Source organism: Saimiri boliviensis, chromosome 1, assembly GCF_048565385.1.
Source record: "Saimiri boliviensis isolate mSaiBol1 chromosome 1, mSaiBol1.pri, whole genome shotgun sequence".
Lineage (NCBI taxonomy): Eukaryota > Metazoa > Chordata > Mammalia > Primates > Cebidae > Saimiri > Saimiri boliviensis.
In genome coordinates, this window is record NC_133449.1 from 301,448,367 (window position 1) to 301,466,571 (window position 18,205).

General features: G+C 54.0%; 1 protein-coding gene across 2 annotated transcripts in view; it reads right to left on the reverse strand.

The window, feature by feature from the left end:
• EXOC3 (exocyst complex component 3) overlaps nucleotides 1–18,205 on the reverse strand; it is a 34,246-nt gene that overhangs the window by 15,707 nt on the left and 334 nt on the right. The window contains exons 1-4 of one of the 2 annotated variants that reach the window (XM_010343076.3): nucleotides 18,063–18,153; nucleotides 10,236–10,435; nucleotides 8,768–8,987; nucleotides 1,692–2,373 (exon numbers count right to left, since the gene is read on the reverse strand). In XM_010343076.3, the coding sequence (XP_010341378.3) occupies nucleotides 1,692–2,373; nucleotides 8,768–8,987; nucleotides 10,236–10,379 (1,046 nt within the window). In that variant the 5' untranslated portion in view covers nucleotides 10,380–10,435; nucleotides 18,063–18,153. Of the gene's footprint in view, nucleotides 1–1,691; nucleotides 2,374–8,767; nucleotides 8,988–10,235; nucleotides 10,436–18,062; nucleotides 18,154–18,205 lie in introns of those variants that run through there. The other variant, XM_074387664.1, reaches the window with a different exon arrangement.

The following is an 18,205-nucleotide window of genomic DNA, read 5'->3' on the forward strand; positions in this document are numbered from 1 at the left end:
TAATTGGGTTTCCGAGTGGACGTCCAACTTGTTGATTCCCAGTGCTAAAATCTGAGCAACCCACTGTGCCGGCCAAAACAGCGGCATTAAGATTGATGGTGTTTTTCTGACTCTGCACCAAGAACCGCTGCACCAAGGCGACAGCAAAACCGCCTCGCCAGCCATAAGAGTCACGCTGGCGACCCGTGGGGCTCCTCTGCTGGGAATCTCCTGGTGCGTGAGCAACAAAAATTCGTCTGAAAGTGTGGTGTCCTCTCGTTCTCTGTGCTTTCACTGGGAGCTACAATCCCAAGCTGCTAGTGATCAGCCATCTTGAGTCTCTCTCCCCAAATTCTGCATTTTAAAAGACTTTTATTTAATCTGGATTATTGCCCAAGAACCTCGATTCCACATGAATATTTCTAGTGAACAGTTCAACCTTGGCTGAGAAAGTCTGGGGCAACAGAACTTATGAGACCAGCATGAAACTGTCAGAGAATCCCTGAGGACAGAAAAACACGTGGAAAGACAAAATCAAGACACAATCTGTACAAGGTGCACATAAGCACAGCCCGGTCTAGTGGCCACAGCCTGGCAAGGGCCCAGGGACGGGACTGGAATCCAGCTTCCCACTCACTTGCCGTGTGACCTGGGCACATTCTCTATCCCCTGCCTCCCGCCTAATGGGGCTGCTGACATGCGCCAGGCACTGCGGCCACGAGGATTAGCGGTCGCGGGGGGAGGTGAGCCCAGGGCTGTGCACAAAGAGGCCTGGTGACCGTTCTTTGCAGGGCTTCCTTTCTCTTCTATGCTCCTGTACTGAAACGCAAATTCTCTATGACAAACGGCTACCAGTAAACAAACAAAACACACAAAAATACACCTTACTGCTAAAAAAAAAAAAAAAAAAAATGAGGTTTATTTAATTTCTTCATGGCAGCGACAAGATGGGCAAGAAAAAAAGAGAAGAAATTCCAAAACATTATTTAATATTATTTTCCATCCATGTTGGAAAATTAAATTTTCATTTCAGCTATGTAATCCTAAAGAATTTCAGAATAACCCCACCACTGCACCATTTTTAAACACTACTTCAAATTAATCTGTGCACAAAGTGGTTCATGTTCCCTTAAGTGAAGTGTCAAAGTCTAGTGCTATGATATAAAATGGAGGATGGAGTTTTCTAGAACTATCTAGACTTGTAACTGTTTATTTCTGGAAGATTAACTGCTATAGCATATTTGTGAAAAGAAACCAAACCCTGGTTGCTGGAACCTGGGCGGGTGGTGGGGTGATGTGGTAGTCTCCTCTCCAGCTGGGTGGCCATGTGCCAGTCCCAGTCCTGCCTGGGACCATGTGTCCTCACCTGTAAAACAGGTAACGACACACGCACCTCACAGCATCACCGTGAGGAAGCAAGTCAGCACACGGGAAGCACAGGAAACAGGCCCAGCCTGGAACTGCATTATCAAGTTCCTTGGGACTGCAGGCCAAGAGCAGGGACACCACCCAAACAACAGCGTTTACACACCAGAAGCTGGGCGCCAGCACACGGACCACGAAGAAGACACTCCTGGGCTAAAACCAAGGCCATGGGCATGGAGCACCTGCCTGGAACAAAGCCCCACAGTCGGCTCTCTGGCAAGCGACTGCTGACCCCTCTCACACACAGCTTCCACCTAAAAGCCAGCAGAGGCGCCAGGGCGGCTCACCTTGTGTAGGTGTTTAGGACCCACGTCAAGAGGCTCACAATCTCATTGGCTTCCAGGTCTTCTGACGCCAGCTCCTGCATCCGTGTGCTCAGGGCTTGGTGGTACATGCTCAGGAGGTTTTTGAAGATCTCATAGTGGGGAGGAAAGCACTGAACCATCAGGTTTTTGGCGACAATGAGATCATCCAGGACGTACTTCCTTATGATCTCCAGGTGGCGGACGAGCCACATCTTGTCAGACTCCCTGGTGTCTGCCTGTGTGCCCTCAATTCTGGTGATCACAGTTCTCTCCAAGATGGCAAACATTTTCTCCTTCCAATTCTTGGGCCTCCCAGGAGGAACAAAGCCAGTTTGCTTTTTCCGGTCAAGTATACGCCTGTCGATTTTTTCTTCCCTTTCAATGATCCTGACAACCGAGACCAGCAAGGTGGGGTCGCGGCGGACAGTGACCAGTGACCTCTGCAGCACCATCCACAGCTGCTTAGCCAGCTCATCAGACAGCCCCTGCGTACTGCCGAAGTAGCCATGGATGAGGGTCATGTCACGTGTGTTCCCACTGTCCATGCGGTACTGCTCGTACATCAGCCCATCCCGGGAACACTCCAGGTCCATCAGCTTCCGGTGGGCTTGCAGGAGAGCCCCTTGTTCAATTAGGTCCTGGGTCTCCCTCACAATCTCAGGCACTAGGAGAAAGGCACAAGACGGCAACATAAACAACCATCCGCCAACCACCAACCACCAACCACCACCAACCACCAACCACCAACCACCACCACCACCAACCACCAACCACCACCAACCACCAACCACCACCAACCAACAACCACCACCACCACCACCACCAACCACCACCACCAACCACCACCAACCACCACCACCACCACCAACCACCACCAACCACCACCACCAACCACCACCAACCACCACCAACCACCACCACCACCAACCACCAACCACCACCAACAACCACCACCACCACCACCAACCACCACCACCCACCACCAACCACCACCACCACCCACCACCAACCACCACCAACCACCACCACCACCACCACCCACCACCAACCACCACCACCACCACCCACCACCACCAATCACCACCATCACCAACAACCAACCACCACCACCCACCAACAACCACCACCACTACCACCACCAACCACCAACAACCACCACCACCAATCACCACCATCACCAACAACCAACAACCACCACCACTACCCACTACCCACCACCCACGACCACTACCAACCACCACCACCAATCACCACCATAACCAACAACCAACAACCACCACCACCAACCACCAACAACCACCCCACCGCCAATAACCACCATCCTTCATTACCATTACCACCACCACCACCAACAACCACCACCAACCACCAGCACATAACAGGCTGCCTACATGCATCATTCTGGGAAGACAGCAGAGAAAAGGCACAAGATGGCAACATAAACAATCACCACTGCCACCACCATCACCACCCACCATCACCACCACCACCACCACCACCAATCACCACCATCACCACCAACAACCACTCACCCACCAACCACCACCAACAACCATCACCTTCCACCACTACCACCACCACCAACCACCACCTCACAGAGGTGCAAAGAGGTGAGCTGTTTATAGGCCCCTCCTCTCCCACACACAGCTCCAGGGAACTTAAAGGGTCAAGGTCTTCACCACCCCCTTCATTTTTCCCCCTTAGTGAAAGCCAGATCTTTATGAACAAAGACATTTAAAAGTAACTGCATATACAGGAAACATCAGGAAGTGACGAATGCCCAGGCAAAGGCACAGGCTCAGAAAAGACTTGAGATGACCTTTAAGTTGACATCTCTGTGCCGAGCCTTGGCATAGAGAGCCTACAACAACCAAGAAACAAAAATCAGCATAACCTGGGGAGGGGAAAGAATCTGATTTCCAGAGTTATCATGTTATTTGATTCAAGTGTCCATTTTTCAGAAATAAAAAAAAAAATCACAAGACACACAAAGAAAGAAGAAAGTATGGCCCATTCAAAGGAAAACATAAGAAACTGTCCCTGTAAAAGATCTGATGGCAGATATACTAGACGAAAACTTTAAAACAACTATTTAAAGATGCTTAAGGAACTAAAAGATGTGAAGAAAGAAACATGTATGAAGAAAATGGAAATATCAATAATGAGACAGAAAATCCAAAAAGAAACCAAAAAGAAAATATGAACAGAAAGGTACAATAAATGAAATGAAAAATTCACTAGGATTCAAAGGATTCAAGGGATTCAAAGGCAGATTTGTACAGGTGCAAGAAAGAATCAGTGAATGTGAAGACAGGACAATGGGAAATATCAAGTATCAGGAATAGAAAGAAAAAAGATTGAAGGAAAGTGAACACAGCCTCAGGAACCTTGTGGACACCATCAAACAGGCTGACATATGCTTAGTGGGACTTTTAGAAGGAGAAGAGATAAATGGGCAAGACATTATTTGAAGAAATAATAGCTGAAAACTCCTCACATTTGATGAAATACATGAATATGAAGATCCAAGAAGCTCAATGACCTCCAAGCAAGAGGAACTCAAAGAAATCCGCAGTAAGATACAACATAATCAAACTCTTGAAAGGATTTGGAAAGGAGCAACTTATCAGAAACAAGGGCTCCTAAATAAGATTTGGAGCAGATCAGACTTCTCACCAGAAACTCTGGAGCCCAGAGGAAGAGGGATGACATATTGAAAGTACTAAAAGAAAAATACTGCCAACCTAGAACCCCTACATCTAACAAAACTGTCGTTCAAAAGTGAGAGCGATATTAAGACATTCCCAAATAAACAAAAGCTGAAAAGCTTGTTACCATGAGATCTGCCCTGCAAGAAACACTTAAATGAGACCCACTGGTTAAAAAGAAAGAGTTCTAGAGAGCAAGTCAAAGCCATGTGAAAAAGTAAAGGTCTCACTAAAGGTAAATCCATGGACGATCATAAAACCTGGTATTATTAAAACTTCAGTTTTTAACTCATCTCTCTGTGTTCTACATGACTTGAGACTAATATTTTTCTGGTTAAAAGAGGCAAATAAAAAAGAAGTTAATATATTAAAAAGTAGTCTAAACGCTGGTAATACTGTCACTATGGATTCTAACTCCACATTGTTTTCTACATAATTCTTAAACACTAATGCATTAAAAAAACTATTATTAATCTATGTTTTTGGACACACAATGTAAAAAGATGTAATTTTGTGAAATGAACAACCCAAAGGGCATGGAGACGAAGCCATATATGGACAGTTTTTATATGTTATTGAAGTTAAGTTGATATAAATTCAAACTGAAATGATATAATATTAGATGTTAAATGTAATCTTTATGGCAGGCACAAAGAAAATAGCTATAGAATATACACAAAAGAAAGAAGAAGAGAATTAAAATGTTTACTATTAAAATAATCAAAAGAACAAAAAATGAAATGCAGAAATAAGAGACAAAAATGTTATATGGCATATAGAAAACAGCAAAATGACAGAAGTCCCTTCTTATCAGTAATCACTTAATGTAAACTCTTCAATCAAAAGAGGTAGGCAAAATTAATAAAACTCTTCAAACTAAAGAGGTAGACAAAATTAATTAAACTCTTCAACCAAAAGAGGTGGCCAAAATCAATTAAACTCTTCAATCAAAAGAGGTGGGCAAAATAGATTTTAAAAACAGAGAAAACATGATTCAATCTGCATGTTCACCAGAGACTACCATTAGAGCCAAAGACACAAACAGGTTGAAAGTAAAAGGATGGAAAAAGATATTTCATATAAATAATAACCATAAGAGAACAGGAGTGATTATACTAATAAACACAAAATAGGCTTTAAATTAAAAAAAAAAACTAGCAAGAACGAAGTCCATAATTATTAATAGAAGGTTCAGCAAGAAGATGTAACAATTGTAAATATTACTGCATTTACTAACAGACCATCTAAACACATGAGGCAAAAACTGACGGAATGGAAGGGAGAAACACAGTTCTGCGATAGTTGGAGGCTTCAATATCTCCCTCTCGATCATGGACAGAACAAGCTAAACACAGAGAGGACTCGAACAATGCAGCAAACCAACTAGACTGAACAGACAGAGAAAGAACACCCAGCAACAACAGAGTACATGCTATTCTCAAGTGTACACGGGACAATTCTTTAGGGCAGACCGTGTATTAGGCCTCAAATTAAGACTCAGAGTTTTAAAAGACAGATATCATACAAAGCATCCAAACTCAACAGATGAAGTTAGAAATCAGTTTCAGAAGAAAAACTGTAAAATTCACAAATCTGTGAAAATCAGACAACATACTCAAACAATTAATGAGGCAAAAAAGGAAACATAAAGGAAGTTTTTAAAGACTTAGAAGAATGAAAATGCAGACGCATCAGAAGCCTTCCACACTACTGGTGGGAAAACGTCAAACGGTGCAGCCACTGGAGGAAACAGTCTGGCAGTTGCTTGCAGATTTCAACATAAAATTACCATGCGGCCCAGCAATTACACTTGTGTGCATGTACCGGAAAGAAATGAAAGCAAACTATCTGTACACACAGGTTCACTGCAGCATCATTCACAATAGCCAAAACGTGGAAGCTACTCAAGTGTCCACAAACAGACCAACAGGTAAGCAAAATGTGGTCCATCCACACAATGGAATATGATTCAGCCTGAAAAGTGAAGGAAATCCTATAATGCTATAGCATGGAAGAACCTGAGGACACTGGGGAGTGAAAATAAGCATGTCACAAAAAGACAGATAATGTGTGAGGCCACTTACATGAGGTCTCCAGAGTCATCCAATTCACAGAGACAAAAGCACAACAGTGGGGACCAGGAGCTGGGGCGGGGGGTGTGAAGTCAGTGTTTAATGCAGGCGTCCCCAAACTACGGCCCGCGGGCTGCATGCGGCCCCCTGAAGCCACTTATCCAGCCCCCTGCCGCACTTCAGGAAGGGGCACCTCTTTCACTGGTGGTCAGTGAGAGGAGCACAGTATGTGGCGGCCCTCCAACGGTCTGAGAGACAGTGAACTGGCCCCCTGTGTAAAAAGTTTGGGGACGCCTGGTTTAATGGGTGTAGATTTAATGTCAGCAAGATGAAGAGAGTTCTGAAGATAGATGTGGCAATGGCTGCTCAACAATACGAATGTTCTTAATAGTACCCAACTTAACACTTAAAAACAGTTAAGACGGCAAATTGTGTGTGTGCATTTTATCACAATAAAGAATGGGGGGGGGGGGTAGCTGTGTACACAGCATTACTGAATTATAGGCAATGAGACAAGCCTGAAGGGAACCAAACCACATCTTCCCAATGAAAATTTATCCATAACAAAAAACATGCATACAACATAGGCTCCTTTGTTTACCAAGGAAAGGAAACTACTTTCAATTGCTGTGGATAAATTAATCCCAGTAATGTACCTTTTTGGTCATTAGGCATTAGTTTTACAAGATCAGAAGGAAATGTAGCCAGCCAACAGGAAATAAGAGGAAATTAACTAGAAAGGCGCCAGAGACCACCGCCAAGGGGACTCCATCGAGAGGACTTTGTTCCAGTTCCAGGCTGTCCACAGTAACCAAGAAGAGCTGCTTTCTGAGTTGGCAGCACTGTGGCATTCGTGGTGGGCGTGAACAAAGAGACACGGACCACAGGCCGGGCACGGTGGCTCACGCCTGTAATCCTAGCACAGCACTTTGTGAGATCAAGGTGGGAAGATTATGAGGTCATGAGAAGGAGACCATTCTGGCCAACATGGTGAAACCTTATCTCTGCTAAAAATACAAAAATTAGCTGAGCATGGTGGCGTGTGCCCATAGTCCCAGCCACCCGGGAGGCTGAGGCAGGAGAATCAATTGAACCGCAGGCGGAGGTTGCAGTAAGCTGAGATGGCACCATTGCACTCTAGCCTGCTGACACAGCAAGACTCTGTCTCAAAAAGAAAAAAAAAAGAGAGAGAGACATGGACCACAGCCCCACGTGTGAACCTATGGATCACGGCCTGGAAGAAAGGCACGCGCAGAGCAATGGGACAAGGTGCTCAGCAATGCTGCAGCTGCAAGCATAAGAGGAGGGCAAAAAGGGGTAGACAGGACACGGGGTTACCAAGTGCGCTGTGGGCAGCCGGGGAGAGCTGCGCCAACTCACACGTGACCTCGGGAGCCAAGCAGCACCACAGGCGACGCAGCCCAGCCAGTGTGGAGTGTGAGCTGGAGCACGGGACAGCTGAGGACATCAGGGCGGAGACGTTTAGTAGAACTGGAAGAACTTGCCAAGAGACCAGAGACCGGGACAAAGGAAGGGAAGGAACCAGATCATGCTGAGGCTTCTAAGCTGGGGACTTGAAGGATGCTGCTGACCCTGACACAGAGCAGGGACCAAGGCGAGGGCAGGAAGGAGGATGTGGAAGCAGCTCCCATCACAGCAAGTGCGAGGAGACTGAACACAAATGCTGGGAGCCACCACCCAGGGACAGCTGGCACCGTTCAGGGGCAGGTTACTGGGCCCTTGGCACCCCTCTGCCTGAGGTGGTCAGGGAGAAAACCGAGAGGGTCACTCCCCCATGGCGCTGAGCCCCAGGCCTGCCCTGGCCTGCACACAGGTGTCTCCTCCCGCCTGGGAACCACTGCTCGCCTCACCCCTTCTGCTCTGGGATCTGCTGACTGTCGCAAGCGCGGGGTGGCTTCTCCCACAGCTCCTTTTAAGTGTGGGCTGCAGCACCTTCATTCTACTGCACGCAGAGTCTAACAGCCACATCACAGCCGAAGGAACGACACTCAGCCCAGGACTCCCTCAACACTGCGCCTGCCAGGCAGCCGCTGCTGGGCCTGTCCTGACACAGCACTGCAAGCCTCCTCCCAGCCTTGACCTGCTCTGCCGACCACTTCCATCCACGTTCAGAACAAGACGCTAAGCAGACAAGAATCACCCTTGCTGCCTGGCGGTCTACAGCTCGGGCTGCTAAGAACCCGGCACACAGAGCTTTCAGCGGGGCATGCAGAGACAGGTGTGAGTGTGGGCACGTGCGTCGAGCGTCTGCCTGTACCTGAGAAGATGTTCTTCAGGTTTTCCACGGCCGCGGCGAGCTGGCTGTGCTGCACCACGGCGTCCTTGACGTCCTTGAGGCTCTCGATGGTGTTGATGCTCTGCCTCCAGTCCTTGCTGACGTCTGCCAGTGACTGCTGGATGTCTTTGACGTCGTTCAGGGCATTGTGGAGCTGGCTGAGGCCCGTGCGCACCCCGTCCAACTGCGACTGGATGGCAGCCTGAGGAGAGACGCCGCACAGGTGAGCAGGGCCAGTGACAGCCACAGGCGGCCTCCTGAAGCACACACCTTCCCTAGAGGATCCAGCTCAGAGAAGAGCCATTAAGTAGCAGGAAGCAGCCAAAAACCCACAAAAGAGAATAAAATTAACAAGGATCTGATTCATTCACAATGTAACTTTTTTTTCATTGCTGTCTGTTAACAAAACAATGATAAATTTTAAAGCTCTGATGAGAAAACTTCACGCCACTCCTCATCTAGCCCTATACCTGGTGATACTGGACGCCACCACGGGCCTGCCCTGGGCTGTGGCCAGCTATGGTACCTGCAGAAGGACGCCCTGGGCCGTGGCCTGCTACGGTACCTGCAGAAGGACGCCCTGGGCCGTGGCCTGCTACGGTACCTTCAGAGGAATGCCACCTATGCTCTCCCAGGAACCCTACTGTCCTAAAGGTCTTATCGAGGCCGAGAGAACGATCAGGACTTCACTGGCTTGGGGAAGGGGCTCCTGCTGTTCAGCCAGGACCACACCTGGCCCCAGGACGGCTGACCCACACAGAACCAGAACCCGAGGTTCAGATCTGTTCCGTATTAAACGTGAGTTAAAATGATGGGAACAAACCGCCCTCTAGTGGTGCTCTGTAGAAGAGCTTTAAACCAGACTTGACACTGTACGCTGCACAGTGTTTAAAAACAGTAGACACTTTCAGGGTGCTGTTTTTTGTTGGTTTGTTTTTGAGAGGCAGTCTTGCTCTGTTGCCCAGGCTGGAGTGCAATCTAGGCTCACTGCAATCTCTGCCTCCTGGGTTCAAACGATTCTCCTGCCTCAGCCTCCGGAGTAGCTGGGAATACAGGCACCCACTATCATGCCGGCTAATTTTTTGTATTTTTGTAGAGATGCGGCTCCACCATGTTGGCCAGGCTGGTCTTGAAGTCCTGACCTCAGGTGATCCACCTGCCTCAGTCTCATAAAGTGCTGGGATTACAGGCGTGAGCCACTGCGCCCAGCCTCAAGGTATTTAAAAGGATGTTCCTTTGGGTGTTTTCCCCATTCATACTGTCTTCTAAGCAAAGCTACTGACTGGTAATACATTGCTGAAAGTAACCGCTCAAGAAAGCCCAGCTCTGCCTCCTCCCACATCACCACGAAGGCTAGTTCAGCAACATCATCATAGCGAACCTGAAGCCCAAGACAGACGGCTCTGTGCTGCCTGGGGCTGGGGCAGGTGGCCGTGACCTCTCTGCTCACCTTCAGTCTGGCCTCCACAGAGGCCTTCTTCCGCGCTTCTCTCCTGCGGTACTGCTCCACCTTGTCCAGCTGGTCTGGGCGCTGGAGCATCCCAGCAACCCTCTGCACTGCTGTCGCAACAGCCTCCCTGTCTGTCTCCTTCATGGTCAAAAGGCAGGTGGAATCCTCACACTGCTCATGCTAGAGGTATTCTGTGGGCACTGCAGGGATTGTTAGGAAGGTAGGAATGTTAGATACAAACCTCTCTCAGACAACCAGGTGATCACAATGGAGCTACAGTGGGAGCGTTTGAGATCACTCCTCCAGAAAACCTGAAGGAAAGCTGAACTAGGATTAGGAACTCCTTTGTAACCCAAACATGGGAAGTTATACCTTTAAGAGAAGAGCAGGGTGTTTCACAGGCAGGACAGACAGGGACATCTGGAAGATTCTAGATGTGGGTCCCAGACCACCCACCACGTAGATGTCAGACTCCAAGGCACACCTCTGCCCAAGACCGGGCTAATTTCTCCTTTCCAGAGCCTTTCCCCAACACCTTGGCCAGGCCTGTGGGCAGCTGCACCAGGACTCAGTGAAGACAAGTACAGCTTGGGCCTCTCCCCTGACCAGGCACCACAACTAGAGGCCCAGCACAAGCCCCACGATCCCCTATAAAAGTCACCATTGTCTTGGGCATCTGAAATCCCATCTCCCCCTTTTTAACGGCCCCAGAAAACATCATGCGTCCCTCCTTCGGGCAGATCTGGTGAGGACCACAGGTGCTCAGATGCCACGCAAGCCTGCCTTCCACGCTCACACCACCATCGTCCTCCTCAGGAGCTAAGAGGGCTGCCTAGTGAGCATCTTGTCAACGCAGGAATCTGATACACCTGTTCCCCTTGACTTTGGCTATTCAGTTTTCATCTTCATGAATATTAAAAATATCCACCTTTTCCTGGAATTTTACATTCTCCATGCCCACATGCTTTCAGACACCTCCTCCTTTTTCATCTGGAGCTACATTGCAACCTTTCCTTTCTCTTTATTTTCTCATCATGAAATTAGGCATACCAATGTAGAAAATTGGGACAAAAATACAAAGACGCCAGAGACAACTCCTCTGAAATCTTACCACTCAGGGGTGACTCCCCTTAAATCCCACCATCCAGGAACAGCTTCCCTTAAATCCCACCATCCAGGAACAGCTCCCCTTACATCCCACCATCCAGGGGCAACTCCCCTCAAATCCCACCATCCAGGAACAGCTCCCCTTAAATCCCGCCATCCAGGGGCAACTCCCCTCAAATCCCACCATCCAGGGGCAACTCCCCTCAAATCCCACCATCCAGGGGCAATTCCCCTCAAATTCCACCATCCAAGGGCAGCTCCCCTCAAATCCAACATCCAGGAGCAGCTCCCCTCAAATCCCAACACCCAGGAACAGCTCCCCTTAAAATCTCACCATCCAGGGGCAACTCCCCTCAAATCCCACCATCCAAGGGCAGCTCCCCTCAAACCCCAACATCCAGGAGCAGCTCCCCTCAAATCCAACATCCAGGAGCAGCTCCCCTCAAATCCCACCATCCAGGAACAGCTCCCCTTAAATCAAGCCATCTAGGGGCAGCTCCCCTCAAATCCCAACATCCAGGAGCAGCTCCCCTCAAATCCCAACATCCAGGAGCAGCTCCCCTCAAATTCCAACACCCAGGAACAGCTCCCCTTAAAATCTCACCATCCAGGGGCAACTCCCCTCAAATCCCACCATCCAAGGGCAGCTCCCCTCAAACCCCAACATCCAGGAGCAGCTCCCCTCAAATCCAACATCCAGGAGCAGCTCCCCTCAAATCCCACCATCCAGGAACAGCTCCCCTTAAATCAAGCCATCTAGGGGCAGCTCCCCTCAAATCCCAACATCCAGGAGCAGCTCCCCTCAAATCCCAACATCCAGGAGCAGCTCCCCTCAAATCCCAACATCCAGGAGCAGCTCCCCTCAAATCCCAACATCCAGGGGCGGCTCCCCTCAAACTCCAACATCCAGGAGCAGCTCCCCTCAAATCCCAACATCCAGGGGTAGCTCCCCTCAAATCCCAACATCCCAGAGCAGCTCCCCTCAAATCCCACCATCCAGGGGCAGCTCCCCTTAAATCCCACCATCCAGGAGCAGCTCCCCTCAAATCCCACCATCCAGGATCAGCTCCCCTCAAATCCCAACATCCAGGAGCAGCTCTCCTCAAATCCCACCATCCAGGGGCAGCTCTCCTCAAATCCCACCATCCAGAAGCAGCTCCCCTCAAATCCCACCATCCAGGAGCAGCTCCCCTCAAATCCCAACATCCAGGAGCAGCTCCCCTCAAATCCCACCATCCAGGGGCAGCTCCCCTCAAATCCCACCATCCAGGAGCAGGTCCCCTCAAATCCCAACATCCAGGAGCAGCTCCCCTCAAATCCCAACATCCCAGAGCAGCTCCCCTCAAATCCCACCATCCAGGGGCAGCTCCCCTCAAATCCCACCATCCAGGAGTAGCTCCCCTCAAATCCCATCATCCAGGGGCAGCTCCCCTCAAATCCCACCATCCAGGAGCAGCTCCCCTCAAATCCCACCATCCAGGAGCAGCTCCCCTCAAATCCCACCATCCAGGGGCAGCTCCCCTCAAATCCCACCATCCAGGAGCAGCTCCCCTCAAATCCCATCATCCAGGAGCAGCTCCCCTCAAATCCCACCATCCAGGAGCAGCTCCCCTCAAATCCCAACATCCAGGAGCAGCTCCCCTCAAATCCCAACATCCAGGAGCAGCTCTCCTCAAATCCCACCATCCAGGGGCAGCTCCCCTCAAATCCCACCATCCAGAAGCAGCTCCCCTCAAATCCCACCATCCAGAAGCAGCTCCCCTCAAATCCCACCATCCAGGAGCAGCTCCCCTCAAATCCCAACATCCAGGAGCAGCTCCCCTCAAATCCCACCATCCAGGGGCAGCTCCCCTCAAATCCCACCATCCAGGGGCAGCTCCCCTCAAATCCCACCATCCAGGAGCAGCTCCCCTCAAATCCCAACATCCCGGAGCAGCTCTCCTCAAATCCCACCATCCAGGGGCAGCTCCCCTCAAATCCCACCATCCAGGAGCAGCTCCCCTCAAATCCCACCATCCAGGAGCAGCTCCCCTCAAATCCCATCATCCAGGGGCAGCTCCCCTCAAATCCCATCATCCAGGGGCAGCTCCCCTCAAATCCCACCATCCAGGAGCAGCTCCCCTCAAATCCCACCATCCAGGAGCAGCTCCCCTCAAATCCCACCATCCAGGAGCAGCTCCCCTCAAATCCCACCATCCAGGAGCAGCTCCCCTCAAATCCCACCATCCAGGAGCAGCTCCCCTCAAATCCCACCATCCAGGAGCAGCTCCCCTCAAATCCCACCATCCAGGGGCAGCTCCCCTAAAATCCCATCATCCAGGAGCAGCTCCCCTCAAATCCCATCATCCAGGAGCAGCTCCCCTCAAATCCCATCATCCAGGAGCAGCTCCCCTCAAATCCCATCATCCAGGGGCAGCTCCCCTCAAATCCCATCATCCAGGAGCAGCTCCCCTCAAATCCCATCATCCAGGAGCAGCTCCCCTCAAATCCCACCATCCAGGGGCAGCTCCCCTCAAATCCCACCATCCAGGAGCAGCTCCCCTCAAATCCCACCATCCAGGAGCAGCTCCCCTCAAATCCCATCATCCAGGGGCAGCTCCCCTCAAATCCCACCATCCAGGAGCAGCTCCCCTCAAATCCCACCATCCAGGAGCAGCTCCCCTCAAATCCCATCATCCAGGGGCAGCTCCCCTCAAATCCCACCATCCAGGAGCAGCTCCCCTCAAATCCCACCATCCAGGAGCAGCTCCCCTCAAATCCCACCATCCAGGAGCAGCTCCCCTCAAATCCCATCATCCAGGAGCAGCTCCCCTCAAATCCCATCATCCAGGGGCAGCTCCCCTCAAATCCCACCATCCAGGAGCAGCTCCCCTCAAATCCCATCATCCAGGAGCAGCTCCCCTCAAATCCCACCACCCAGGGGCAGCTCCCCTCAAATCCCACCATCCAGGAGCAGCTCCCCTCAAATCCCATCATCCAGGGGCAGCTCCCCTCAAATCCCAACATCCAGGAGCAGCTCCCCTCAAATCCCACCATCCAGGGGCAGCTCCCCTCAAATCCCACCATCCAGGAGCAGCTCCCCTCAAATCCCATCATCTAGGAGCAGCTCCCCTCAAATCCCATCATCCAGGGGCAGCTCCCCTCAAATCCCACCATCCAGGAGCAGCTCCCCTCAAATCCCACCATCCAGGGGCAGCTCCCCTCAAATCCCACCATCCAGGAGCAGCTCCCCTCAAATCCCAACATCCAGGAGCAGCTCCCCTCAAATCCCATCATCCAGGAGCAGCTCCCCTCAAATCCCATCATCCAGGAGCAGCTCCCCTCAAATCCCATCATCCAGGAGCAGCTCCCCTCAAATCCCACCACCCAGGGGCAGCTCCCCTCAAATCTCACCATCCAGGAGCAGCTCCCCTCAAATCCCATCATCCAGGAGCAGCTCCCCTCAAATCCCATCATCCAGGAGCAGCTCCCCTCAAATCGCACCATCCAGGAGCAGCTCCCCTCAAATCCCACCATCCAGGGGCAGCTCCCCTCAAATCCCACCATCCAGTAGCAGCTCCCCTCAAATCCCACCATCCAGGGGCCGCTCCCCTCAAATCCCACCATCCAGGGGCAGCTCCCCTCAAATCCCACCATCCAGGGGCAGCTCCCCTCAAATCCCACCATCCAGGGGCAGCTCCCCTCAAATCCCACCATCCAGGGGCAGCTCTCTCCAACGGGGCTTCTTTCCTTCCAGTTTTTGTTCTTTTTCCCCTTTGGGTTTCTTTTTGAGCTAAGGTTCCACTGCTTACATGACTTTGGAGGTGCGTGCTTTCGCTTTCTCATTTTGTTTGGACATTATCATCAGCATTTCCACTGACATTAAAGCCCGTATGATGTTGATTCTAGGGCTGGATAATAGCCCAATAAATGGAGATCCAGCCATTCTGCTAGTGCACACAGTGAGGTGGCTGCACCCATCCCAAGGCTGGAGTCAAGTCTGTCACGTTGCGGGGAGAGGATAGTTGGGAGCCAAGGTGATGCGGGTGGAGAGCTAGTGAAGCAGAGCTCACATTGGATTCACGACAAAGCTACTCATGTGGGAAAAGGGAAAATCTGAAGGCAAAAAACACACCGCAGAGGTTTCCACCCCAGCCTGAAGACTGGGTCACAGAAGCCAAAGAGGAACTCGGAGGCCATAAACAGAGACCCAGGTCCAACCCCCGTTAGGGCCCTTCTGACTGCCTTCCCCTGCTGCTGGCTCAGCTGTGAGACTCTCCACAGAGGGGCAGACACCCCAGGGAGAGGAACATCAGCACCCAGGGGGCACCTCACCGGAGGACACCTGTGCTGAGAGGAACACCTCGCAAGAAGTGGGGGGCACCTGCACCAGGGAGATACCTCTGCCAGGCAGACACCTCCGCCAGGAGGGACACCTGCACGGAGGGGAACACCTGGGCTGAGGCGTACCTCACTGAGGGGACGCTTCACAGAGGGGACACCTGTGGCGAGGGGAACACCTGTGCTGGGGACACTTCACAGAGGGGACACTTATGCTGAGGGGAACACCTGTGCTTGGGGGACCTCACCGAGGAGACACTTCACAGAAGGGACACCTGCAGTGAGGGGAACACCTGTTCTGGGAGACCTCACGGAGGGGACAGCTCCTCTGGGAGGACACCCGTGCCAGGAGGGACACCTGCACCAGGAGGGACACCTGTACCAGGAAGGCCACCTTTGCCTGGGGAACATCTCCGCCGAGGAAACACCTGCGCCAAGAGGACACCTGCGCCTGGGGGACACCTGCGCCGAGGGGACACCTGCGCCTGGGGGACACCTGCGCCGAGGGGACACCTGCGCCGAGGGGACACCTGCGCCGAGGGGACACCTGCGCCGAGGGGACACCTGCGCCTGGGGGACACCTGCGCCTGGGGGACACCTGCGCCGAGGGGACACCTGCGCCTGGGGGACACCTGCGCCGAGGGGACACCTGCGCCGAGGGGACACCTGCGCCTGGGGGACACCTGCGCCGGGGGGACACCTGCGCCTGGGGGACACCTGCGCCTGGGGGACACCTGCGCCGAGGGGACACCTGCGCCTGGGGGACACCTGCGCCTGGGGGACACCTGTGCCGAGGGGACACCTGCGCCGAGGGGACACCTGCGCCGGGGGGACACCTGCGCCGAGGGGACACCTGCACCGGGGGGACACCTGCGCCTGGGGGACACCTGCGCCGAGGGGACACCTACGCCTGGGGGACACCTGCGCCGGGGGGACACCTGAGCCGGGGGGACACCTGCGCCTGGGGGACACCTGCGCCGAGGGGACACCTGCGCCTGGGGGACACCTGCGCCTGGGGGACACCTGCGCCGAGGGGACACCTGCGCCGAGGGGACACCTGCGCCGGGGGGACACCTGCGCCTGGGGGACACCTGCGCCGAGGGGACACCTGCGCCGAGGGGACACCTGAGCCGGGGGGACACCTGCGCCGAGGGGACACCTGCGCCGGGGGGACACCTGCGCCGGGGGGACACCTGCGCCTGGGGGACACCTGCGCCGAGGGGACACCTACGCCTGGGGGACACCTGCGCCTGGGGGACACCTGCGCCGGGGGGACACCTGCGCCGAGGGGACACCTGCGCCGAGGGGACACCTGCGCCGGGGGGACACCTGCGCCGGGGGGACACCTGCGCCTAGGGGACACCTGCGCCGAGTGGACACCTGCGCCGAGGGGACACCTGAGCCGGGGGGACACCTGCGCCGAGGGGACACCTGCGCCGGGGGGACACCTGCGCCGGGGGGACACCTGCGCCGGGGGGACACCTGCGCCGAGGGGACACCTGCGCCGGGGGGACACCTGAGCCGGGGGGACACCTGCGCCGAGGGGACACCTGCGCCGGGGGGACACCTGCGCCGAGGGGACACCTGCGCCGAGGGGACACCTGCGCCGGGGGGACACCTGCGCCGGGGGGACACCTGCGCCGGGGGGACACCTGCGCCGAGGGGACACCTGCGCCGGGGGGACACCTGCGCCGGGGGGACACCTGCGCCGGGGGGACACCTGCGCCTGGGGGACACCTGCGCCGAGGGGACACCTGCGCCGAGGGGACACCTGCGCCGGGGGGACACCTGCGCCGAGGGGACACCTGCGCCGGGGGGACACCTGCGCCTGGGGGACACCTGCGCCGAGGGGACACCTGCGCCGAGGGGACACCTGCGCCGAGGGGACACCTGCGCCTGGGGGACACCTGCGCCGAGGGGACACCTGCGCCGAGGGGACACCTGCGCCGGGGGGACACCTGCGCCTGGGGGACACCTGCGCCTGGGGGACACCTGCGCCGAGGGGACACCTGCGCCGAGGGGACACCTGCGCCTGGGGGACACCTGCGCCTGGGGGACACCTGCGCCGAGGGGACACCTGCGCCGGGGGGACACCTGCGCCTGGGGGACACCTGCGCCTGGGGGACACCTGCGCTCGAGGGGACACCTGCGCCGGGGGGACACCTGCGCCGAGGGGACATCTGCGCCTGGGGGACACCTGCACCTGGGGGACACCTCCGTCAAAGCGGCACCTGCGCAGAGGACACACCACGGGGTCCTGAACGGCCTCCCCGCCCTCCGGGCCCCGGCCCGGCCTCCCTCTACGCGCCCCCGCGGAAGCCAGAGACTGGGAGAGCGAGGAGGAAAGACGGCGACCACCGCCCAGGGAGCCGAGGGCCGTCGGGAGCCGCAGCGCCTCACCCTCTACGCCGCCGCCGCCTCGGGAGTCCCGGCCGGAAGTGGACGGCGCGCGGGAACTTCCGCTTCCGTCACGGCGCCGGAAGGACGAGAGCCGGGCCCTGAGTGCGGGACTCCGAGGCGGCGGCGGCGTGGGGCGTGAGGGG